General features: G+C 56.8%; 1 protein-coding gene across 3 annotated transcripts; it reads right to left on the bottom strand.

Moving 5' to 3' along the window:
* Positions 1-795: 795 nt before the first annotated feature.
* Positions 796-17,786, bottom strand: LOC116873939 (twinfilin-2). 3 transcript variants are annotated; one of them, XM_032868224.1, is made up of 9 exons: positions 17,600-17,786; positions 13,989-14,066; positions 11,644-11,822; positions 11,185-11,280; positions 10,868-10,972; positions 10,598-10,723; positions 9,338-9,488; positions 9,090-9,211; positions 796-4,024 (listed from the first exon to the last, which is right to left on the bottom strand). In XM_032868224.1, exons 1-9 carry the CDS (start codon positions 17,622-17,624, stop codon positions 923-925), a joined length of 3,984 nt encoding a protein of 1,327 aa, XP_032724115.1. In that variant the 5' UTR covers positions 17,625-17,786; the 3' UTR covers positions 796-922. The 3 variants fall into 3 exon arrangements, with proteins under 3 accessions (XP_032724115.1, XP_032724112.1, XP_032724114.1); XM_032868223.1 differs by lacking the exon at positions 796-4,024 and adding an exon at positions 8,116-8,716 and having other exon boundaries at positions 17,600-17,760; XM_032868221.1 differs by lacking the exons at positions 9,090-9,211; positions 9,338-9,488; positions 10,598-10,723; ... (3 more) ...; positions 13,989-14,066; positions 17,600-17,786 and adding an exon at positions 4,884-5,471.
* Positions 17,787-25,450: the final 7,664 nt, after the last annotated feature.

Below are 25,450 nucleotides of genomic sequence, written 5' to 3' on the forward strand. Positions count from 1 at the left end.
AGAGAGGCAGGGGCAGGGAAGGCGGGTCCCACCTTTGTAGCCAGGTGGTGGCTCACCCAGGTGTCCCTTTGACGTCAGAACAGAGAGACCCAGCATGTACTCTAGTTGAAAACAGAAAGCGATGGATTGTGAGCTCTCTCTAGAATCTTCTGTGGCTCCCAGCTCCCTGCTGCGGGGATCTCCCCAGAGGCTTCTTTCTTCCCAACCTAGCCAGCCTCCCTGGCACAGCACAGGCTTGGCCACCAGAGGGCGCAAATGCCCCCTCTGAACTGAGCACAAAGCTTCCCCACCACCCACCCACACCCTCACATGGCTGCCAATGGGAATGGACACTCACCAGGGCTGCTGCCTCTCAGGACTTTGCTTGGGGCCAGAAATGAAGCCGGCCTGCAGGGGCTCTGCGCTCAAGATATTTTCAGTCCTGCGGGTGTGGGAGGCAGATCCCGAGGCCGATATCTAACAGAGGGCTGCCCTGGTGCGGCCTGGGAAGGGAAGGGGGAGGGCACATGGGGAGGGGTCTGAACGGGACAGGAGACCCAGCTTGTTCTCTGGGAAGGACCAAGACCACGGTCAGTGACCTTCCTCAAACTCCCCTGAGAAGATGCTCATAAACACAAATGCCCTTAGCACCTTCCCTCCCCTGCACACCTGCGTTCTCTGGGCCCTCCCTTTTCCTGCTTGGCCATTTCTCCCCAACCACGTCTTGTCCCTCCTCACTGCAGGAAGGAAAGCTTCGCTGGTGCATTCTCCCTTCTTTCCTCCCACCCGAACCTCCGGTGAGCTCCGGGTGAGCCGTCTGGCCTACCAGTAGCATTTATTGAGCACCTGCTGTATGCCAGGGATGGGAGCGGGGGAGGCAGAGCAGTGGCGTGGGGCAGACAGGCCAGGTGGAGGTGGGGTGGCATGCTGGACTGTCCCAGGGCTATTCGGCCGTCGTAGGGCCGCGGCAGAAGTTCCGGTTATAGAAGTGGCGGTTGTCCCTGGTCAGGGCCGTGCCCAGCTGGGCCCAGAAGCTGCGCTGGCCGCGAGGTTGCTGGGGCCAGAGGAGGACGCTCTGGCGGCAGAGGCGCTGGCGCAGCCGCACATAGCGGGAGCGGTGGGCATCAGGGCACAGGATCACCAGCACCACGACATCCTTGCGGTCCTCCAGCAGGCGCTGCTGAGCCAGCAGGAAGCTGGCGCGCAAGAGGCCGCTGACGCTGTCCGTGTGGGCCAGCACGAAGAGCGTCTTGCGGCTGCTGTACACAGAGGTCCACAAGTTCTCGAAGAGCGTCTTGCCAGGCAGCCAGTCGCGCTCCTCCAGACACAGGCGCAGCGCCCGGCGCCCGCGGCGCTCCTCCAGCTGGACCCGCAGCTCGTTGTACACCCAGTCGGCCACCGAGCTCTGCGCCTTGTCGAACACCACGAAGGCATCGTAGGGCAGGGCGTCGGCGCCCTGCTGCCGCCCGCGCCGCGGCAGCCAGGCCAGGCCCAGGTGGAAGCAGTACCAGAGGTCCCAGCCACACATGTGGTGGAGCACGGGCACAGCCAGGCTCAGGGCCACGGTCAGCAGCGAGAGGCCGAAACAGTCCCAGGAGAGGGCCTCGTCCAGGCAGAGGCGCAGGTCCTGCGCGAAGATGCTGCGACCCTGCAGCTGGCCGGGGCTGCCACAGCGCACGTGGCTGGGCAGGCCGGGCACGGCGGCCTGGACCTCCAGCAAGAAGTCCACGAAGGCCGCCCCGCAGGCGCAGTGCAAGGGGTTGGCGGTCACGTCCAGGACTTTCAGGGCGCCGGCCACGGGGCCAAACCAGGAGGGCTCCACCGTCTTGAGGGCGTTGGCGCTGAGGTTGATCTCTCGCAGCCCCTCGGCCAGGGCGAAGAAGCCGGGGTCCACGAAGCCGATGCTGTTGCCGCTGAGGTCCAGCCTCTGCAGCAGGGTGCCGTTAGGCAGGGTGCCGTTGCTCAGGGCCTTCAGCTGGTTCCCCGCCAGGTCCAGGGCCTCCAGCCTGGGGAGGAGAGCCAGGCTGCTCCAGTTGAAGAAAGCCAGGTAATTGTCGCGGAGACGCAGCAGCCGCAAGCCCCTGGGCAGGTGGGCCAGGTTGCGGGGCAGGAGGGTGTGCAGGCGATTCTGGGACAGGTCCAGCCGGACCAGGTTCCTCAGGCCTTGGAAGAAGCGGAGGTAGAGGTCCCCCTCGGCCCACATCTGGCTCAGGGCGTTGCCGCTGAAGTCCAGGGCCCGCAGCGAGGCGCTGCGCAGCTGCTGGGACACGCGGCTGTGGATGTCGTTGTGCGCCAGGCTGAGGTAGCGCAGGGCCGGCAGCTGCGCCACGAAGCTGAGGTTGTGGCCCACGCCGCGCATGCTGAAGGGCTGGCTGTTGTAGCTGAGGTCCAGGGCCTCGAGCCGCGGCAGCTCCGTGAAGGAGCCGCCGTGGTACAGGTCCAGCTTGTTATGGGACAAGTCCAGCACCCGCAGGCTGGTGAGCGGCGTGAACTGGGAGCCGTTGACCGCCTGCGAGATGCTGTTGTGACTCAGGCACAGGCACTGCAGGCGCGAGAGCTGGGTGAACATCTCCGACTGGACTGTCACCACGTTGTTCCGTGACAGGTCCAGGGTGAAGCGGAGCAGCTTGCAGCTCGGCATGAAGTCCTCAGAGCTCGGGGGACCCTGTGGGCCCCGCGGGCCTGGAGCCAGGTCCCCTGGCAGCCTCCAGCCTCGCTCCACCCCGCCCACCTGCCCCACGGCCGCCGGTGGCTCCGCGGCCCCACTGATGCGGTTGTCGGACAGGTCCACGTAGCGCAGGCCCGGGAAGGCCCCAAAGATGCTGAGCTGGGCCTGGCTGATGAAGTTGAGCTGCAGGCGCAGGTGCCGGAGCACCTGCAGGTGGGCCAACGGCCGGAGCGTGGTCTCACTGAGCGAGCGGAAGAAGATGCCGTGCATGTCCAGCTTCCACAGGGACCGCAGGCTCCCGAAGGAGGGTGCCAGGGGCAGGTGGGCGAAGGACACCTTCTTGTGGTAGTTGAAGGACAGGTTGAGTTTGCGCAGCCGGCCCAGGCCGTGGAAGGCCTTGGTCTTGGTGATGCAGTCGTACAGGAAGTTCTCGCTCAGGTCCAGCTTCAGGAGGTTGCCCAGGCTGCGGAACCACCTGGGATCCAGGCTGTGGAGGGAGCTGTCCTTCAACACCAGGCCTTCGAGGTGGCTCAGATGGCTGAAGGTGTCCTGGTGCAGCTTGGGGAACCCTTTGGGGCACTCCCTGCAGGGATTGCGGGCATGGTCGCAGCGGCGACAGTTCCCACCCATGTCCAGCACGCGCAGGGCAGTCAAATTGGCCAGGTCATCGGGGACCAGGGTGACAATGTGGTTGTAGGACAGAAGCAGGGACTCCAGGCTGGGGGGCAGGCGGCGAGGCACCACGGTCAGGTTGTTGTACTTGAGCGACAGGTGTGTGAGGTTGCTCAGGCCTAGGAGGGCGCCTGGGGCCACCTGCAAGGCCTCCTGGCAGGGGTTCTTGTAGTAGCAGTTGCCGTCCAGGTAGAGGTGGCGCAGGGCGTGCAGGCCCGCGAGGCTGGCGGAGTCCAGTGTCAGGATGTTGGTGCGGCTCAGGACCAGGGACTTGAGGGAGCTGGGCAGGGCAGGCACGGTGCTGATGCCATTGTAGCTGAGGTTCAGTTCCTCCAGGGTGGGCACAGCCAGGAAGGTGTTGGGCTCGATGGTCATGTGGCAGGGGAAGTGCATGGGGCTGAGGCCGGCCGGGGGGCAGTTCCACTTGAGGTTGAGACGCCGCAGGCCGGACAGGTGGACAAAGTCGGAGTCGTGGAGGTGGTGGATGCGGTTGGAGTGCAGCCAGAGGCTGGTGATGTTCCCACGGGGCGCGGCCGCCGAGAAGCGGGGCACAGACTTGAGGAAGAGCCATTTACAATCCACCAGGCCGTGGGGCTGGAGCTCGCAGGGCAGGAAGGGAGGCAGGGCGCCTGGGGCCAGGACCATGGCCAGCGTGGCAGCCTGCACCAGGAGAGACAGGGGGTGCAGGGCACCAGAGCAGGGGCCCTGCCGGCCTGTGAGAGTGAGCCTCAGCCCTGCCTCCACCTGCCCCACTTCCTGGGGGCTCCCAACAGCATCCCCAACCCCTCTCTCCAAGACCCCCACCCAGGGAGGCTCCTGCCTCTCTGCCCAGCAACCACCCCGCCTCTAAGGCTCAGGTCTCAGACCCAGCCTTCAAGTCAGAGCCGCTTCTGAGACTTGGAATCCAATCTCACAATCTAGAACTTTCACTCAAAACAAAGCCCCAGCTAGACAGGCCTACCGGGTTCTCCCCCACCTTTCCTTTTCCTCCCTCAGGGGCCACTTCTCTTTCCTCCTGAGCCAGGGACACCTGGCTCCCTTCCACCCAGCTGCCCTGGAAAGCCTTCCATGTCTTCCACCAGCCTCCCCCAATGCCTCCTTCTGCCTCTGACCAAGTCCCAGGCGGGCATGAGGGTCTCCTGCTGGGGTCTGGGCTGAGTACCACCAGTGGCCCTGGCTGGGGTGGGGGGGTGGACACTGCCCAACTCTTCCCCCTCCCCCCACCTCTCCCAGACCAAGCATCCATCCCACAGTAGGTCAGAATGGATCAGACAGGATGGGCAGCACAGGGTCAGACAGAGCCTAGTCCTGGGTGTCCACCTGGCTTGCCCCAGAACCACCACTGAGCAAAGAAAGCCCCAGGCCTCAGCCACCCCAGCCACACGATGGGTTCAGGTGTCATTGCTCAGAGAAGACTTCTGCTCTGATGTCTTCAGGGTTCAGTGCGTGTCCCCAGGGCCATGTAGGGGGACAGCCCTTTCATTACTGTCTACAGCCACCAAACCCCACCCCCCACCACTTCCCACTGCCCCCTTCCCCATGGAGTTGAGGGCCACTGTCCTACCATGACAGGGAGCGGGGGCTTCTCCAGAGGGTCTGGCCCGCAGACTAGGCAGCAGCTGCAGGAAAGGATGCTTGGCGCTCACAGCCCCTTCCCTCATCAGCTCAGAGAACAGAGGAAGTGAGAATTAAGAAAAAACCCAGCAGCCCCCTCCCTCGCCCCCATGAGGCCTAGAGAGAAAGGGTTGGGGGGGTGCGCTGACTCAGAGTCCATTTGCATAGGCAGATGGCAAACAGCCCCTTCAGTACTTCCTCTTTCCATTCCCTCCACCCCCACCCCAGCCTAATAATTCACCACAGCCCCAGTGGGGCTCACACCCGTGGTCAGGGAAAGTCTGGGGAGAAGCAGAGGCCCAGAGCCCCGTCTCAGGTCAGTGGAAGACTGGGATTGGGGGTGGCGGCAGATGTGGCCTGGGCACGCTGACACTCCCGCCAGGGTGCTCCCTGTCCCCAGAGGGCTGGCCCCCTCACACCTCAGCCTGTGGCCACTGCCCCAAAGGGAGCTCTCTTGGGCTAGAGGCTCCCATACCTACCCTTTCCTGCTCCCTCAGCCCTGTCCCCAGAGCTTCTGGGGGCTGGTATGCCTGGGGGTTCGGCATGGAACACAAGTAGCAGCTTGGCCGCACCTGCTTCCACCGCAGCCTGCCACTTCCTCCAGGGACAGGGCCTCCTCTTCTGTGTCCCCAGTGTGCCCAGGGTCCCGTCACAGCACCTGCCCCATGGCCAGGCCCGCTGGGACAGCTACTACCATGCTCCCTATGACCCAGCTAATCCTGACAGATGACTCCGGCCCAAAGCCTCAGGGTGACCTGGGCCCCTGGCAAGTCCCATTGGCTTCAGCTTCAGAATCTGCCCGTTGCCCACCACCTTCACATTCACTGGGCTGGCATGAGCCACCATCATCTCTCGCCTAGACCAGTGCAGTCACTGCAACCTCACAGATTGCCCTGCTTCTGCACTCACACACCACGGCCTGTACACATTTGGCCCCTAAGTCACACTAGGCCCTTATTTGGCTCAGACTCCTTCCCGGCCCTTTCTGGAATCCAAGACACAGTCCACATAATGGCCAACAAGGTCCTATGGGATCTGGCCTCCCATTGCTTCCCTGACCAATCTCCAGCCACAGTGGCCTCCTGCCCCTTGAGAGAAAACTCCCATGCAATCTCCTGCCCCAGGACCTTTGGACTTACTATTTGTTCTGCCTGGAAACACTTTTCCTAGATATTCGATTGGCTCCCTCCATTGCTTCCTTTGTATCTTGGCTCACACATGACCCTCTGGAGGCCTTCCCTGAGATCTGGCACTTCTCAGCCCCTTTACTTGCTGCTTTTCATTGTCATAACTTTTTACCTGTTAACACATCATATCATTGATTTTACTGTGGTTTATTGTATATTGTGTTATTCCCCTGCTGGAATATCTGCTTCTCTTTTTTTTTTTTAAGATTTTATGTATTTATTTGAGAGAGAGAAAGAAAGAGAGAGAGAGAGAGAGCACAAGCAGGGAGAGAGGCAGAGGGAGAGGGAGAAGCAGACTCCCTACTGAGCAGAGAGCCCAATGCAGGGCTTCATCCCAGGACCCTGAGATCATGACCTGAGCCAAAGCGAGACAACCAGCTGAGCCACCCAGGCGCCCCTGGAACGTCTGCTTCTTAATGGCAAGAGTCTTTGGTCTGTATACCCAGGGTCCAGCATACTGCCCAGAACAACGTAGATGATGGATATTTGCTGGGTCCATGAGTCTCTGGCACTCAGCTCTGGGCAAGCACAGTGTTTCTGAATGATGGCTGGATGAATTAATGAATGAAAAAATAGAGCTTCTGTTGGGAGGAGGCAGGAATGGACACCTGCCTACCCCCACCCCCCGCTTCTCCATGCCCACTTTTGGGTGGCTATCACAGCAGGCAGGCTCCAGGCTGCCAGGCATCCAGCTGGCATGCAGGCCCAGGGCTTCAGCCAGTGTGGGGGCAATGCTCTGTCTTCCTGCCCACCTGGGAACCAGTGTGTGGGGTGGGCAAGGATAGGCCTCCTTCTCTGGGTCCTAGCTGGGGTTTTAGCTCTCTCTGTAACTCTAGGGTCTTGAGCAGGTGCTGCAAAAGGCCTCAGGGATGGGACCCTGCCCTGAGCCCCAGCCTAAGACATGCTTCCAAGAGAAAGACTGTGCCCACTCAGCAGCTGAATCCCAGCCACAGGCTCCTCCTGTCCCCATCCTTGCACACCTCCCTCCTGGGATGGGGGGGGGGGCGGCTCTCACCCCCTTCTCATAGGCACGGACTGAAGATCTGGCTCCTGCTGAATCCTGAGCCTGAAGCAGACTCTCCCAGAGTCCCTGGGACCAGGGAGCCAGACCCGCGGGGGCAGGAACACAAGTAGCAGAAAGGACCAAGGAGCTGACAGAGCTCAGGTCTGCATGCATGCGCAGAACAAAAAGAGCCCAGGAAGCCCAGCAGGCAGAGCAGATCCAGGGTGGCAGCCTAAAGAACGGCCCAAGGAGATCCACAGCCTAATCCCCAAACCTGTGGATCCTTTCCTATACAGGATAAAAGGGGCCTTGCAGGTGGGGTTAAGTGAACGGTCCTGAGGGGGGAGAGTAACTGGGAAGTGGGGAAGTGAACATAATCACGAGGACCCTTGGAAGACAGAGACTGAGGAGGATCTGCCGACAGACAGAGGCCGTGTGACCGGAAGCAGAGGGAAGCGGACTCCCAGAGAAGGTGCTACCGCTCTGGTTTCAAAGAGGGAAGCGGGGCCAGGAGCCAAGGAATGTGGGCAGCCTTTCAGGCTGGAGAAGGTGAGGTAACAGTCTCCCCTGAGGCCTCCAGAAGGAACGAGTCCTGCCAACAGCTGGAGAGCAGCCCTGTCAGACTTTAGCTTTTTGTTAGATTGACAGGAAATGTTAAGACAGTAAATCTGTGTGGGTTTGGGCCACTAAGTTTGTGGTACTGTTACAGCAGTCACAGGAAACAAATACACCCAGATGCCCTGTATCATGGCGAAGGTGTGCCTGCCTCTCAGGCTGAGCTTCCATCAACAGGGACCCGTGTGAGGCTTGTGTCCACAGAGACACACACACACACTCACACACACTGCCATACACCTGTAGCCAGGAGTGCTGGAACCCCACCCAGCAGCCTGAGTGGGCTGACGGGCCCCGTCCGAGTTCAGAGGGGCCAACTATAGACAGTTTCCCAATTCCCAGGGCCAGAGGTAACTCCTCAGGGCCAGAGTCAGATGTTGATTTAAAAATATTTTATTCTTTAAAAAATACAGCATTCAACCATCTGTCCTTCAGTGACCCCTACCCTAGCCCTGACTGAACCCACCCCTGTGGCCAAAGGCTATTGGGCTATGCTAGGACCCTAGTCTCAGTTCCCCCTGGGGGCCAAGCTCATTCCAGGCTCCCTACCCAGCCCCCTTGAGCCAGCCAGGCAGGGTCCCCAGACCCCTTGGGCACACAGATGAGAGGCAGGGACAGCAACAAGGGGAAGGTCACAAAATGCCAGCCCAGTGGCCCTCGGAAGCTGCAAGAATGTTCTGTCACCAGCCCTCCTGCCCCAAGGAACGTAAGCCTCCCCTGGAGCCCAGGCTGGGAAGGAGGCAGGTGGCTGGGAGCAGTGGGACGCAGAGCCCCACAGTCCACATGCCGGCATGGCTCAGGTCCGGCCACCTAGCTGTCATCCCCATTCTCGCCGGGGCCACGGATAAGGCGCTTGTGGCCCCGCTTGCCCCCTGGGCCCTTGGGCTTGGCGAAGGCCTGCTTGAAGGCGTGTTGTTTGGGGTGCACCTCGTCGTAGAGGAACTCGGCCGTCAGCTCCGCCCCATCGCCAATCTCGATCTGCATGGGGCAAGGCACACATCACCCTGGCTCACCCCCACTCCTGGGGCACCCCTGTGACCTCTCACACTCCAGCCCTGGGGTCTTCTCCCAGATCCCCATTTGGAATGCCACCCCCAGGAACAAAGAGTTGGGGCCTGCTGTCCTGCATGCCTTGGAGACCCCGTACCTGCCTTCCAGACCCAAGCAGAGGAGAGTTGTGGGCGGCCAAGGCTGGGCTTGTCCACACCACCGGTCAGCTGGCCCCATCCCCACCCATGGAACACAGCACTAACCCCCTAAACCCCGACCACTGCCTTGGGACTCCGGCGCCCTGGTGGAGGGTGGTGGTACTGGCCCTTGGGCAGTGAGACTCTGGGGAATGGGCACCCACCTTCTTGGAGATCTCCAGCTGGAAGTCCTGCTCCACAGAGTCAAGGAGGCGACTCTTGCAGCTGGAATAGAGCATGCGCTCCTTGATGCTGCACTTGTACCCCGGCATCGAGTAGATGAACACTGCGGGGGTGAGGGGTGGGGCGTGAGCTGAGCAGGGAGGCCTGCTGAGCCACGCCCCCTGCAGCAAGGCCACCCAGCTCCGGTCCAGATGAAGGCATGGGAGCCCTGCTGTGGCCACTCACTCACCCACAGACTCGAGGGGGTCACCCTCATGGGTGTGCTTGTAGAGGAAGAAGTGGTAACGGGCAGCGTCTCGGGGAACCCTTGAGGGCAGCTGGGCCACTTCTGTGGGCTCCGTGTGTACCAGCTCGATTGTCTCCCGCTCCAGGTCCAGCTTCTGCCCAGAGCAAGGGAAGATGGGAGAACATTAGCAGGCGAAGGCCTGGGCCCACCCTAGGGAACAAGAAGTCCCCAAGGGGACAGGCAGGAGCTAAGGCAGAGCCTGTCTGTGGTCTCCCTCTCTCAGGACTCCCCACCCCAGTGGCCATCCTGCCATGGGGGTCCCTGTGAAGAGGCCACACCTGGGCCCCTACCTCTGCCCTATTGAAAGCTCTGCTAGAGGAGGAAGGTCCACTAAGGGCAGTGGACAGGATTGCTGGGAAGGCCTTGACCGGAGGGAGGCACCACACTATCAGGCAGGCCTATTCTCAGGGGTGAGGCTTCTCGCAGAACACGCATCAGACGGAAGGAACCATTCTGCTTGGTGGGGGAGGCATGGGGACCTGGCTGGCTCAGTGGGTGGAGCATATGACTCTTGGGTCTGTTCAAGCCCCAGGCTGGGTGTAGAGCTTACTTTAAAAAAAAAGAAAAGAAAAGAAAAGAAAAGGAAGAACAAAAGAAAGGGCAAGGGATGCCTGGGTGGCTCAGTCAGTTAAGCGTCCAACTTTTGATTTTGGCTCCGGTCATGATCTCAGGGCCACGGGACTGAGCCCGGGTCGGGCTCCACACTCAATTCTCTTTCTCCCTCTCCCTCTGCCCTTCCCCATCAGCTCATGCTCTCTCTCAAATAAATAAATAAATCTTAAGGGAAAAAAAAAAAAAAGAAGAAATAAAGAAAGGGGGAAGCCTGGCCACTGGACCAGGAGGCCCTGAGGAGAGGGGGCAGCTGCGGGGGCTGCAGAGGGCATCTCGGACAGGCAGGGCTCAGGTCTGAGAGGTCAACATGCACTCCAGGGTGAGTATGTGTGTGCAGTGAAGAGGCCAGAGTGAGGGACAGTATGTCACAGATGTCCCCACAGGTAAGCAAGGACTGAGCAAGGCAGGGGGACACCGTCTCTGGGGTAGCACTCCGAAGAGGACCGTGTAGGGACGGAGAAGGGGCGGGGCACAGTGAGTACCACTACTGCACAGAGTTGGGGGGCTGGTCACCCACCCCCCGCCCCGTACATGGGTCCCAGCAGGACCAGCGCCACAGCACCGTGTATCTGGGGCAGGACGGACACCCACCAGCTGGATGTAGTTGACGGTCTTCTGTCTGAGCTGCTGCAGGGCCCTCTGGGCAGCCGGCTGCAGTGGGAAGGTGAGGCCCTGCAGGGTCTGGTGCTTGCTTTCCACACTGATCTCTGTCTTCACCTGGGGGCGGGGAAAGAGTGAGGGAGGCCCTGACCTGCCTGACCAGGAGGTAGACCTCCTGGAGCACAGACCAGCCAGCTGGGCCTCATGAGACCTCGAGGGCCTCAGGCCGGGACTTCCGCCCATCCGGTCCCATGCATCTACCTCATTAATACGGATCTGCTGAAGCTCTCTCTCAGCTGACGTCAGTGGGGCAGGTGCCGCACAGGACGAGAGGTGCTTCTGGTACCCAGCAAAGGAGAGGTCGTCCTGCCGTGCAGAAGCATGAATGGTACCTTGGGGTGGGCTGGCAGAAGCCCACTGAGCATGCCAGCTGGCAGACCCTGGATTCTCCCAGCGTTCCCCATGCCTCCCCACACCTCCCCATGCCTGGCACCCACTTCCTGGGTGACCCTGTGTCACATCCCACCCTCTGTGGGCCTGTAATCCCCGCCTGGTGGAGTCTGGCCCAGGGGGCCTACCTTCACAGTCCCAAAAAGCTCATCCTTGATGTGGCCGCCCCCAAACTCCTTCTTCACTGTGGCCCGTGTGGCTGCATACAACATCTTCAGCCGCACCTGGAGGGCAGAAGCTGAGCCATGAGACCCCTCCAGGCAGGGCTAACTCTCTGGGGAGGAGCAGGAGCCTCTGGGGCAGGAGGCTCTGGGTAGGGACTGGGGCATGGCTTTGTGCCCATATACCCAGCAGAGGGCGCAGCACAGGGCAAGGACCTCTTTGCCTCCCAGAGCCAGGCTGAGGTGTCTGGGAGGCCTCCGAGAGAGGCCAGGCTCCCAGCACAGAGCCTTGCCCTCTCTCAGACTCTGGGGCAGGACCTGGTGTCTCCCCACCCAGAATCCTCAGGGCAGGGCCTTGGTCTCGTGCTCAGACCCAGCTTCCCTCTCCCCTGATCTGCGGGATGGGCAGGAGTCCCCAGGACTCACGGGAGAATTGTCAGGTGACCAGGCAAGGAAGAGCCACTCAAAGCCCTGGGCGTTCTGGGAGTCCAGGCGGTAGAGCAGATAGCAGGGTTCCTGGGTGTCCAGCAGCGGCAGCACAGCCCTGTCGTAGTCCTGCTCCCAGGTGCCCATCAGCTCCCGTGAGGCACCCAACACGAGCTGCTCTGGGGGCAGAGGCCGAGTGAGCCAAGGAGTAGCCATCTCCCACGCTCACCTTGGACTGCGGACCTCCTCGGCTGGGGCACAGATCTGCTGTCCACCCCACCACCTTCCCCAGGAGCTCGCAAGTCCCTGAATGATGAGGCGATGGGAATGAACCCCTGAATGAGTCAATGAATGAACGAGGGCCCAGCACCACCAGCTCCACAACTGCGCACCCATGCACACAGACACAGGCTCGAGAACCGGTCCACAGATGCCCAAACGCTGACCAGCACGAGGAGACGAGAACGCGTCCGCAGATGCCCAAACACTGACCAGCACTAGGAGACACGCCACTTCTGTTGGCCATGGCCACCAACCGCCCACCCTTCTCAGAACGACCTTGCTGAGGGAGGCGGGGGGTCCAGCCTCAGGCCACAGGGAGCTGCAGGAGCAAAGAGGGAGACCGGAGCTCCTCCCAGACACTACACAAACGGGTATCCTGCTGCCACCAGCCAGCTGAAGTCCTCTCCCCAAAAAGTCAGAAACCTGTTAGCACCTGGGGCCAACAGGCTGGCCACCTCCCTGGCTAGTGCACTTGGGCAGAATGGGCCATCGAGGCTGGACATCCATTTGATCTACCCAACCACAGGGCCATAGCAGGGCACCAAACACCAGCCCAGGTGTGCACCGGAATGGGGTGATCGCCACATGGCCATGGAGTGCCTACCACCAGGCCCTCCTGATGAAGGCAAGGGGCCTAGCTGTCTGGAGCCCAGACATGTCAGGCCCCCTAGCCCAGACACCTCTTTGCAGGTCTCGGCCTCCTCACAGATCCTCCCAGAACTCAGATGGGATCAAGGGTGAAAACCAGCAGGCACAGTGGGCCCCACAGCACTGCCAAAGTGTTTAATTTGTTGCCAACGTTTTCAAAATGAGAAGTTTTACCTAAGAAGTGGGATGGACAGATTCCCTAGAAGGTGCTCAAGCCTCACTCGATAGGAGGTGGGCCGTGGCCGCCTGTTGGGGGCCTGAACCTTTCTGGGGACTCCCAGGTGCCCCACCAACCACAATGCAGAACGGAGCTAAGCGCCCACCCAGAGATCCCTCCGGCTAAACACATGGACGTCCTGTCTGGGAGGCAAGCGGGAGGCTGAGGACTAGGGCCAATGAGTCTCTCTCTTTGTGGGGCAGGGGGCTTATGGCTTGTCACCCCAGGAAGCCTTTACTCTTGACCTACCACAGTGACCCTGACCCAGTATCTGAGGGCATCTGAACTCAGGGACCCTGGGCAAAACCTAGCATAGCTCTGGCACTGAAGCCTGGGGTGAATTCTGGGTCTGTGCTTTGCACCAATTCAATGGGTGAAAAGTCAGCTGGGGACCAAGCCCATTCGGGGGGTCCCTCCAAAGGGCTCACAACTGCTGTCTACCGAGTACTGGAAGGATTCAATGGGGGGGGGGCCCGGCCCACTCCCAGTGTCCGCCTCCCTCACATCCAGGGACAACCCCTCGGCACGAAGGGAAGGTGGAGGTATCACCACCAAGCCTCAGGTAGTCCTCTACCTCCTCAAACCCTCCCCCCACTTCAGACCTCAGCTCCAGCTCACCCACCTGCAACCCCTATATGTAAGCCTCGGGGTCCCAGCGTCCAGGCCAAGGCCTGGCCAAGCCTGGAATCCCCGCGTCACGTTCCCAAAGCAAGCTGGGCACGAGTCGCTTTGCCTTGTTGCAGGGGCACTTCCCAAGGGCAGGGCCCCTGGTTTCTCCTTGGGACTCCCCCCAGCCCCCGGCCAGCAGCCAAGCCAGGCCAGCCTGCCGATCACAGAGGGAGGTGAGTGGCACTCGCCACATGGGGCAGCACCTGGCCTCACTGGTCCCCTGCCCCCATGCCCAGCCCAGCATCCCAACTGGGGCTCTGACCCCTATGCAGCCTCTGGGGAGCTGGACAGGACCCCTGGCAGGGTTCTTGCTGCCTCCCCAGCTTTTGACTCCCTGCTCTATGTAACAGGGTAATGATCATATACACCTCCACTCCTCTCCTAAAAGCACCTCCTATCCCCAGATGGAAAGAGTGAGGTCCTGAAGGGGCTGGAGGCCAAGGTCCAAGCAGCTCCCAGAGAAGCAGTGCAGTCCAGCCACAAGCCTACGCCCTAGCTCGTCCAACGGGGAGCAGTAGGGGACACTCACCATCCTCAATGACGACTTTGATGAGCCGGACAGAGCCCGCCCGAGCCTTAGCGAAGAATTCCTTCAGCTCCTCGGTGGCTATGAGAACAAGAAACATGGTGAGAGACGAGCAGGCAGGGTGAGCAGGGTGGACTGGGACACGTTCAGGGCCCGCTCTGTCCTGTGGGGTCTGCTGGTGGAGCTGGGAGCCGGGTTAAATAGGGCCCCCCATGTGACTGGGAACCTGACACGGCCCATGAACAGAAGCTCCCAAATTTAGCCAACAGTGTGGCCCGCTGGCTGAGATAGCTCTGATGACAGGGGAGGTGGGGATGGGCCAGCCCACTCAAGGGCGGGGCGGGCTCTGGGACAGGCCAGGCCTCCCAGAGCGAACGGCCCCCATCTGTCCCCTGCCCCCTACGTAGGCCCAGCACTGAACCGGCCTGTGACACTCTGTCGGATCCACAAACACAGAAATAGGTCAACAAATGCCCCCACTGTCAACAGACCACTATGTCCATGAACACACACACACATACACACACACAGGCACACATGCCTCCCCTGTTGTGTATGCCATCGGATCCCTACTCAGTCCAGCACGTGTGAACGTAACAAATAAATCCGTACCTGACAGAGTGGAAAAGAGACGCAAACGCCCTCACACAGGAAAACCCACTCAGCTGGTCAAACGTAAGGGGACACACACATTTAGACACGCCCACCTACACAGGGACACAGTGCCCAGAGTAACAAACACACAGGCCTGCCCACTCGGCCCCAGCCCCTCAACCAGGCTGCCTCACCCTGAAAGGCAGGGAGCCCAGCCCAAGCACAGGCCTGCCAGAGGCAACGAAGCCCCAGCCCTGAGGCAGTCCAGAAGGCTCCCCGACAAGGAGGAGCAGCGATCAGGAAGGAACTCTCCAAAACAGACCCTGTCTTGGTCCTTAAGTCACAGAGCTGGAAGGTGACAGCCAAAAGGATCCCAAGGGCAGAGGTGAGAACTAGGGATGTCACAGATCTACCAGTGGTTCAGACACAGATACCAAAGTCCAAGTGGGGAAGGGCCCGACATGGGTCTCTGGGTGTGCTGGGCCAGGCCAGCGTGACCTTGAAGCTACCCAAGGGTCAGAATTCTGCAGGAACACAGCGGGAGGTCTGAGGTCAGAGAATATTTATAGGGCCCAGACTGGGCAACTTGGGGGTGTGGGGGGGCACCTTTAGGAAAACAAACTCGGGTCATGTCCTCAGGGCCCTTCAGGCAGAGTGACCATGAGCCTGAGATCTCGGGCTGTTTACCACCCTCCGTGGCTGCTGGGCGCGTAGCAACCGACCACCATGGGATGGAGACACAGCCCCACTGGGCCAGGACAGAGCTGCCTATCAGCAGACCCCAAGCAGGTCCCCGAGGTAAAGCCTGGCCTCTGGGTCTCCACCTTTCCCATAGCTGTGTGTGACCTCTGACCTTGCTGAGCCTCAAACTCATCTATACTGTGGAGCTAAGAGTCCTAAACTGTAGAGAGCCATGCTAAGGAGTAAATGGGGAAAAATGTTCAGTAATGGGGCCTCTACAAATAACAATCATTAAATAATCATTAAATCGTTTACTGTAATGATGGCCGGGCAGGCTGTGCTGAGCGGCCCTTTCCACCTGGTCAGACCTTCTGGGAGGTAAAGTCAAGAAGCTCCCCTAAGGGAGAGGCTGCCACGCCCCTTCTAGAGTTACTAGGACAGAGTGACACCCCAGTAGTGGAAGAGACAACCCCCTCCATGACTCCTCAGCCACCATCAATAATCCAGAGGCCAGGCCTGGGACATCTGAGCCCCTATCATCAAAGATTCATGCTCTCCCACCTCCCTGCCCCCACCTCTGCTGCCCTGCCCACCCTCCACCCTGCTAAGCCTCAAGTTACAAGTCCCCCACCCCCTGCCCTGCTCTGAGGTCACCAGATCCACACTTATGGCCACGACTGGGCTGGCATCTGGGCATCCAGGGTATTTGATCTCACCTGCCAGCTCCCCGGGCCAGAAAGGGGAAGGAGTCGGCTGCTCGTAGGCAGGAGGGCTGGGGGCAGCCCAGTGCCCAGTGATCCCCTAAGCAGGCCTGTCTCACCATGTGGGAAATGAAGGCGTGAGGCAGGGCCTTGGCCATGGGACGTGTCAGTCCTGAGAAGGGAGGAGGGGCCCTGACTTCCGATGCCCTCTCAGATGGAGGCAGCAACAGTGACCAGACAAAGGGGAAGGAAGGGGCAAGTCCAGGGGGAGCTGTTCCCTTCTGTGGGGCTGAGTCACGAAGCCACCCTCCAGCTCCTCCAGCTCCTTCTGGAGAGGCTGGCCCACTGGCAGGAGGCTGGCCCTGACCCAGACCCCTGCCTTTTCTGGTCCTGTGGGGCGGAGCCAGGGAAACCCTCTAGCTTGTCTAGCCACCAAGTAGCCACTACGACCACAAGCCAAGCTGACATCCAGGCAGCTGGTCGATGGTGGTGGTGTCCCCGGGCTGGGATCCTTGTGTGGTGGGAGGAGGAGTGGCTGAGGGCCAAACCACCAGGCTGTCGGCTGTCTGGGCAAGCAGCCTGCGCCTTTCCCACAGGCCAGGCCCGCCTCCCAAGCCAGTGACAGAGGGGGACACTCAGACCCGGGTAGGGTCAGAATACCTGGCTCCTGGCCACTGCTTCTCCCCAGCCTGTGTAAAGAGGAAACTAGGCCCTTGGGGGAGGGGGTGACACTCTAGGCTGGAGAAACTTAGGGTAGGGGGCATTCGCCTGGAATCTCTAAAGCCAGGACCCTCCCTCACAAACCCCAAATGTGGACCCTCTTTTCTACCTCCAGCCTGGAGCTGGGACTTTCCAACCCTGGCTGGGGCAGTCTCAGGAGATCAAAGTGGAAAATGGTAGGGAGGTAAGAGGTCAAGGTCAGATTAGCAACTCTCCCCATCCCACTTTGAAGGCCCTGTCCCCAGTTTTTCCTAGTCTAACTTGCTCGAACGTGTGAGGGTCCTATGAGGAGCCAAAGGTCAGGGACCCATCCTCACACAGGCACAAATCCACAGAAGCCTACACAGATACATCTGGTAACAGCCATCCGTGGTAACAAAAGCACATTGAGATGTAGCCCAACTGTGCACACACACACACACAGACACCCACAGACATGTGCCCATAGTCACAGAACACTGATGCCTAAAGATGGTTCCATGCGACAGTGGTCATTCAATCAGCTATTAGTGCCTGTGCATGAAGCACCCTAGACATAACACAAGCAGGCACATCCAGATGTGCAAACACAGGACAAGTGCACATGCGCGCGCATCCCCCCAGATGTGTACGTCCGGTACGCCCACCCCCTGAAAGGAACAAAAATATACAGATGGGTACACATAGGCACACCCACCCCCAGATGGGCACACTGATAGTTCCACTCCAGCGGTGCACCTACACGTACACCCACTCCCAACTATGCACAGTAAGTCGCACGCCCCCAGATGTGCCCACCCCAGGCGACCCGCGGCTGCAAAAGAGAACAGGAAGCTTCCCCAGGCTGGTAACAGTGAGGAGAGGGGCTGAGCGCCAGGGAGGGGGCGCAGCCGCGAGCGGAGCCCCTCTGGCCCCTGCCCGCCCACCATCCGCCCTCACCGTGGATGCCCGTCTGGTGCGCCATGGCTCCGTGCCCCGCTCCGCCCGCGCCCTTGGAGCCCTCGGCTCAGCCCTGGACCCGATCCGCTCGCCCGGCCCGGGAGAAGGAGGAGGATGTGGCGGCGACCGCCCAGCCTCGCGCAGCTTCCCGGGCGGTGCCGCAGGACCCGGCCCAGCGCGCCCCGCCCCCGACGGGCGAGGCCGGGATGGGGGCGGGAACTCGGGGCCGCGCGTGCGCGCACCGTGCGCCTTGTTCCGGGTGGGCCCAGCGCCGGGAGTCGGTCGGTGAGGCCGCGCGCCTGCGCGGGCCTGTTTGTGGCAAAGAACAGGGACTGCGTGGGGTCGAGCATGCGTGGGCGCACGCGGGGGTGTGTGTGCGCCCTGAGCCTAGTGGGTGGGTGTCTGGCTGGGGCGCGTCCGGGAGTGCGCGCGCGTCTGTGCGCCCCGGGATAGGTGGGTTTCCAGTTGGGGTGGGATCTGCGCCCCACTTATGGCCTTTTATGGCCGGGAAGCAGGTTCGTGTGCGGATGTGCGCGCGTATGTTTGTGCCGCATCCCTTTTCCTAGAGACGTTTCCTGTGCCCCTCCTGCGAAGCTCCTCGAGGCTCCTCGAGGCACCTCAAGGCTGGCGTGGCTACAGGCCTGTCCTGACAGTGGGAGGCCGACTGACATACCAGGTAGTTAGCAGATGAACCTGTGGCAGCGAGGGCCCAGCCCAGAGTGCAAGGAGCCACCAGGAGGTGAAGTTTGGGTGGAGACCTGGAGGTCAGCCTAGTAGAGCAGAGGGAAAAGTTTTCTGAGAAGAGGAAACTACATGTGAAAAGGCCCAGAGGTTGAAGGAGGGCCAGGGCTTGCCGACTGACGAGCTTCCCAACTCCTAATCAACTTCTGGCTCCAGACCCAGCGTCTTGGCCTTCCCGTGGCATCGCCCTGCTGGGACCGGCCAATCAACATAATGTAGCTTCCAGGCCTCTGTGAGTCAGTGGTGAACACGTGACCTCAGTCAGTCCAATCAGAGCCTGTCCCGGCTTGCTGGGAAGGTTGGGAAGGAGGCCATGTTTTGGGTCTTGGGGTTGTTGGGAGTTGATGATGGAGTGTGGGGCCTGCCTAGTGACTGGCGCCGGCTTGAGCTCCATGCTCACTGTCCCACTACCCCACCCTGAGTAAGGAGCATGGCGCCCTCCTCTGTGTGCCCCAAGCCCTGGGTTTCTCATTTCCTGAGAGTCCAGCAAACACAAAACTGAAGGATTTTCTTTTTTTTTTCTTTTTGAGAGAGAGAGAGAGAGCGCCTGTGCGGGGTGGGGGGAGGGATACAGAGCGGGAGAGAGAATCTTAAGCAGTCTCATCGCTCAGTGCAGAGCCCAATGCCAGGCTTGATCCACAACTCTGAGATCATGACCTGCTCAGAAATGGAGAGTTGGTTGCTTAACCCACAGAGCCACCCAGGCAGCCTGAAGAATTTTTTCTTTTTCTTTCTTTTCCTTCCTTCCTTTTTCTTTCTTTTTCCTTCCTTCCTTCCATCCTTTTCTTATTTTATCTATTTATCTGAGTGAGAGAGATCACAGAGGAAGAGGGAGAAACAGATTTGCTGCTGAGCGGAGAGCCCGATGTGGTCCCAGATTCCAGAACCCCAAGATCAGGACCTGAGCAGAAGGCAGATGCTTAACCGACTGAGCCACCCAGGCTCAGGATTTTCTTGTTTTTCTTCCTGTGCACACCCTGAGGCCTGAGCCTGTGCAGTGTGCTCACGTTGGCCACCCCAGAATTCGCAATGGACCATAAAAACTGTGTGGCCTCACGGGCTGCCCTTGGGAGAATAGCTCACGGGCACGTCCCCGACTCAGCCCTGTCCCATCACATCACAGAGGGACCAGAGCCAACAATTACATCAACTCTCAGACCTGGCCACCTCCATGGGAGCACTGGGCAATTCCACAGACACAGAAGAGCCTCAAGTTCTTGGAAACAGGAATTACCCAAGAAAACAGGTTCATGAAGAATAATAATATTATATTCCCCTTAGAAATGTCCGTCACTGGATGAACTGTGACTACCTTCACGGCGCGGTCTCCCCTGCTGCCAGACTAACCCCTGCCTGCATCATTCCCTTTGTTTTTATTGCTGCCTAATACCTATATTTATCTGCTTTTTTATTGTTTTTCCTCTACCAGTAGTTAAGTTTTTGCCCCTGGTGTATCCCCAATACCTAAAACAGTGCGCAGCATTGGTAAGTGTTCAGTGATATTTGCCAAATAAACAAATGAATGAACAAATTAGTCTTGGGGCACCTGGCTGGTTCAGTCAGTAGAGCATGAGACTCTGGGTCTCAAGGTTGTGAGTTTTCAGCCCCATATCAGGTGTAGTATTTACTTAAAAAAAAAATTAGAGTCTATGTGTTGCACCCTTCTATGTACTGGGCACATTTATTTAATCTTCATGACACCCCTAGGAGGGAGGTGTTACTGTCTTTTACAGTTGAAGAATCAGAGGTTTGGAGAGATAGAGTGATTTGATGTAGGTCACAAGGTAGTGAGTGTCCCCAGAAACTTAGTTTCCTTTACTGAAGGCAGTGGAACAGTCAAAAGATGAGAAATCCTATTGGGCAGTGGTCCTCATCCCCTCCATTAGTATCTCACACCTCAGTTAGGAGGGTTTGATGAGGGAAGGAAACTCCTTGGGATATGGGTTCTAGCCCAGTCCTGCTCAGCTTCACAGCCTGGGATGCAGGCAAGGAGCCCAAGGGCCAGCAGAATGCCCAGACTCCAACCCTGGTTGAGATCTGGTTTCAGGCAGAAAGATGAGAAAGCTGCATACAGCAACTCACATGAGCCCAGGATGAACACAGTATCCAGGAACAGGTTGGTTGCCCCTTTCTGATGTTTCCCAACACAGAGTCAGCCACTGAAATTATTAGAACATGCTGTTTTATTTTGGTTTTTTTTTTTTTTCAGGTGGATCCAAGGTTTAATTTTTTTTTTAAAGTGAGCTATAAAAATACTGAAGAACAAAGAGGACATTTTCTAGAATCTTGGAGTGAAGGAGGCTTTCTGAGTATGTCACCAAATTCAGCAGCCATAAAAGAAAAAAAATCGGAAAAAAAATCGATAAATTCCTTTACATTAAAAATTAAAAATCTATATGGAAAAAGCCACCATCAAAACCAAAACACAACAAACTTTAATTGGCTACCAAAAACATACTTGTATCTCATTTCCTTTTTTTTTTAAGATTTTATTTATTTATTTGACAGAGATCACAAGTAGGCAGAGAGGCAGACAGAGAGAGAGGAAGGGAAGCAGACTCCCTGCTGAGCAGAGAGCCCGATTCGGGGCTCCATGCGGGGCTCCATGCGGGGCTCCATGCGGGGCTCCATGCGGGGCTCCATGCGGGGCTCCATGCGGGGCTCCATGCGGGGCTCCATGCGGGGCTCCATGCGGAGCTCGATCCCAGGACTCTGGAATCATGACCTGAGCCGAAGGCAGAGGCTTTAACCCACTGAGCCACCCAGGCGCCCCTTGTATCTCATTTCAAAATAGAGCTCTGGGGCATCTGAGTGGCTCAGTCAGTTGGACGTCAGACTCTTGATTTTGGCTCAGGTCATGGTCTCAGGGTCAGGGGTTGAGTTCGGAGGTGGGCTCCCTGCTCAGTGGGGAGTCCGCTGGAGATTCTCTGTCTCCCTCTGCCCCTCCCCTCACTCTCTGTCTTTCTCTCAATACATAAATAAATAAAATCTTAAGAATAAATAAATCAAGAGTTCTGAAATCAATAAGAAAAAACCCAATGGCTCCCTAAGAAACTGGGCAAAGGATACAGACTATCCACAGAAAAAGAAATACAAATAGGTCTCTCAGAACTATGGAAAATTGATTATCCTTTCTCACTAAGATAAATGGAAGTCGAACTAGACTTGCATATCTTTACCTATAGGGAAAGTTAAAAACTTCAGTGAAAAATTGTCATGGTCAAATGATGGAAAAATAGGTTAATGGGAGAGCAAATCGATGCAACCTTCATGTAGGACAATATCTACAAAATTGTGAACGTGTATGCTCCCCTCCTTTTATGAATTGAGGTGAAATACACATAACATAAAATTAACCAGGGCACCTGGATGGCTCAGTCAGTTGAGTGTCTGCCTTTGGCTCAGGTCATGATCTCAGGATCCTGGGATGGAGCCCCATCCCCTGCTCCCTGCTCCCTGCTCAATGGGGAGCCTGCTTCTTCCTCTCCCTCTGCCTCTCCCCCTGCTTGTGCGCTCTGTCAAATAAAATCTTTTAAAAAAAATTAACCATCTTAAAGTGATCAAGTCAGTACATTCACTATGTTGTACAACCACCATCTCTAGTTCTAAAACATTTTCATCACTCCAAAAGAAAACGGTATTCATCAAGCAGTTACTCCCGTTCCTCCCTCCTCCAGCCTCTGGCCACCTGCAGTCTGCTTTCTGTTTCCATGGATTGACCTATTCTGGATATTTCATTTGAATGGAAGCATAAAACGCGAGACCTTTTATATCTGGCTTTTTTCACTTAGCATAATGCTCATCTATATTGTGGCATGCGACAGTACTTGTTTTTTTTTTTTTTATAGCTGAATAATGTTCCATTGCCTGTGTATTCCACAATTTGTTTATCCATTTGTCCATGACGTTTTTGTCATTTCCACCTTTGGGCTATTGTGAATAGTGCTGGTATGAACAACGCATATGCCTTTGGCCCAACAGTTCCATTACTAGGAACTGATTCTACCAATACGCCCCCACAAAAAAATGTAAAGCAAATAACTAAAAACCAGCTGAATGTCCACCACTGAGAGGCTAGCTATCTAAAATCTGCATTTTTGCAGAGACTACTCTGTAGCCTTAACAATAAGGCAGCTCTTCAAGGACTAATACTAAAAGAACTATCTTCTATGAAAATGTCAGGTGTAGCTCATGGCATAGAGTACACTATCACTTGTGTAAAGAAAAGGAGGGGAGGAGGAAAGATTTTACATATATGTAATTTTAAAATTATTTAAAGTGAGATATAATTGATATATCACATTGTATCAGTTTTAGGTGTACAACGTGATTTAATATTTGTATATTTCATGAAACGATCACAGTAAGTTTAGTTAACATCTGTCACCATGGGAGTTAACAACTATTTTTCTTGTGATGAGAACTTTTAAGATCTGCTCTCTTACCAACTTTTAGATGTGCAATACAGCAGTGTTAACTATAGTCACCATGCTATAGATTACATTCCCAGAATTTACTTACCTTATAACTGGAAGTTTGTATCTTTTGACCAACTTCCCCCCATTTTTCCAACCCCCACCCCCAACCTCTGACAACCAGCAATCTGTCCTCTGTGTCTATGAATTTGGGATTTGTTTGTTTAGATTCCAAATACAGTGAAATCATGCACTGTTTACCTTTTTCTGACTTATTTAGCATAATGCACTCATGGTCCATTTATGTTGTTGCAAATGGCGGAATTCCCTTTGTTTTATGGCTGAGTAATATCCGTGCGTGCACACACGTACACACGCGCGCTCTGCACTGTCTTCATCCATTCATCCCTCAGTGGACACTGATTGTTTCCATGTCTTAGCTATTGTAAATAATGCTGACGTGAACGTGAAGGTGCCCATGGTTTCAAGATGTTGATTTCACTTTCTTCAGATAAAGACCCAGAAGTGAAGTTGCTGGATCATAGGGTTCTATTTTTAATTTTGAGGAACCTCCATACTGTTTTCCACAGTGGCTGCAACCCATTTACAGTCCTACCAACAGTGCACAAGAATTCCCCACATCCTCGCCAACACTCATTATTTCTTGTCTTACAGGCAATTTTTTTTTTTTTTTTTGCTTGAATTTGCACAGAATATCTGGCATCTCTGGAAGGATCCGCAAGAAACTAGTAGTACTGGATGTCTCCCGGGAGAGGAACTGCATGGCCAGGGAGGGGATGGGGTTGTGTGCAGAGACTTGTTACTAAATACATTTTCATACCTTTTGAATTTGGGGGTTTTTTTAAGGCTTTTTTTTTTTTTTTTTTTTTTGTCCAAAGTAATCTCTATGCCCAATTTGGGACTTGAACTCATGACCCTGAGATCAAGTGTAGCATATTCTACTGAGCCAGTCAGGCACCCCATCTTTGAAATTTTGAGTCTTGGGACTCAACAAAAACTATTCTCATTGTGAGTGAAAAAAATGTAGCATAAAATCTTTTTCTTTTAAACTTGCTCCTCCCACCTCCATCCCCCACAAGCTGGCTGAGTTAACTGAGGAGAGGCGTCTGGCCAGGAACAGGGGAAGCTTGGGTTCATCTGAACAGTCGGGAGAAGGGTGTTGCCGGAGGGTGAGGATTTGCATGGCCCCCAGGATGGGCTCAGCCCAGGAATGAAGAGAGACCCACCCCCAAGGAACCTCGCCTACAATTTCAGACAACAGAGACGGAAGTGCCTGGAAATTTCTGGAGAAAGAAAAAGGCAAACGGCCAATCCAAAAGTCTGGGAATGAGAGGCGCACTGGATTGTAGAAGCAGCAACAGTCAAAAGACAATGAAGAGAGAAGTCAGAATTCTGAAACAAAATATCAGTAAAAGCAAAGGCTTTTGCCCCGTGAAGGGTGTAGAGCTTACTTTAAAGCGGGGGGTGGCTTTTGAGACAAACCTTTTCAGACTTGCAAGGACCCGGGGAATTACCTTCCAGTCATCCTTTCTTGGAAAGTTGTTAGAGGATGTGCTTCAGCAAAATGAGGTAGAAAACTAAGATAGTCAGGCTTGGGATCCAAACAAGAGTAGAGGCCAGAGGAGCCTCTGTGGCACTGACAGAACACTCAGGCCACCTTGGGATAGGGAGGATGGGACCGCCATAGGACTCCACAGCTATACTGAGCAACAGACCACCTCTGACACCTAGAGCTTCTCTAAATAGACTTGAGAGGATCAGATTCATCCCACCCAGGGAAGCCCAAGACAGTGGGTTGGAGCCTGTGTCATTTTAGATTTTAAAACCCTCTGAGCCATTAGCTGGTGGGGGCAAGGAGGTCTGCCTCCTCAGGTAGGTCTGCCCCACCCTGGGTCCCTGGTCCCTGGTCTTTCTGTTCCAATGATAGGGCGTAGCTCAGGTGTCCTCTAGAAAGCTTTTTCTGACTTTTCCCCACCCCCTTGCCAGCTGGATCAAGCACCATCCACCAGGACTTCACCACCAGAGCAGGGGAGCCCATCTCCATTAGTGCTGCATGCCTGTCCCCAGTGTGGGGCCCAGTGCACACAGTGGGGTCAGTAAGTTAGCCCCCAGGCTGCTCTGGACTGGAGTCATCTGAGGGAGGGGACATGGGGCACAGCTTCTTGTCTCAAGAACAACCCTCCCTGGGCAGGGAAACCCCCCAGCGAGGCAGGGCTGGCACCCAGAGAAGTAGGGCCTTATGAACCTGTATGTTCCAGGCTTAGCAGTGGAGGCAAAGGAAGGGACTCCTCCTGCAGCTCTCCCCGGGGACCCTGGGCTAAGGGGCTCAGGGACTTTGAGGTGGCAAGCCTGCCTTTCTGGAGGCGGAAAGGGGAAGAGAAATCCCCTGGGCGGGGGGGGGGGGGGTGTTCTGAGTCAGCTGAACTGTCATAATGGAAACAGCACACCCTGGCATCAGGACACTTCTCCTCTGTGGCCTTAGAGACCCCCTTATGAGACAGAAAGAACAGTCCTGTGCCAGGAGTTGGGCATAAGTGACAGAAGGGTGACAAAGCCTCTGTTAACAGACAGGTGTGAAGGGAGACACTGCAGCTGACCCCACCGTGACAGCTGGTCAGCGGGGAAGAGACTGCAACATCTCTCCTCCAGCAAAGATGAAAGTCTTTCACTTCCT

This window comes from Lontra canadensis, unplaced genomic scaffold, assembly GCF_010015895.1.
Source record: "Lontra canadensis isolate GAN:19392208 unplaced genomic scaffold, GSC_riverotter_1.0 scaffold35, whole genome shotgun sequence".
NCBI classification, from domain to species: domain Eukaryota; kingdom Metazoa; phylum Chordata; class Mammalia; order Carnivora; family Mustelidae; genus Lontra; species Lontra canadensis.

Excerpts from the sequence above, each read along its gene's own strand:
- LOC116873939 (XM_032868224.1), bottom strand. The coding sequence starts at position 17,624 with ATGGCGCACCAGACGGGCATCCACG. Across the intron at positions 10,724-10,867 it reads AGCAGATCCGTATTAATGAG|GTGAAGACAGAGATCAGTGT; the intron begins GTAGATGCATGG and ends CCCCGCCCCCAG. Across the intron at positions 9,212-9,337 it reads TGACCCCCTCGAGTCTGTGG|TGTTCATCTACTCGATGCCG; the intron begins GTGAGTGAGTGG and ends TCACCCCCGCAG.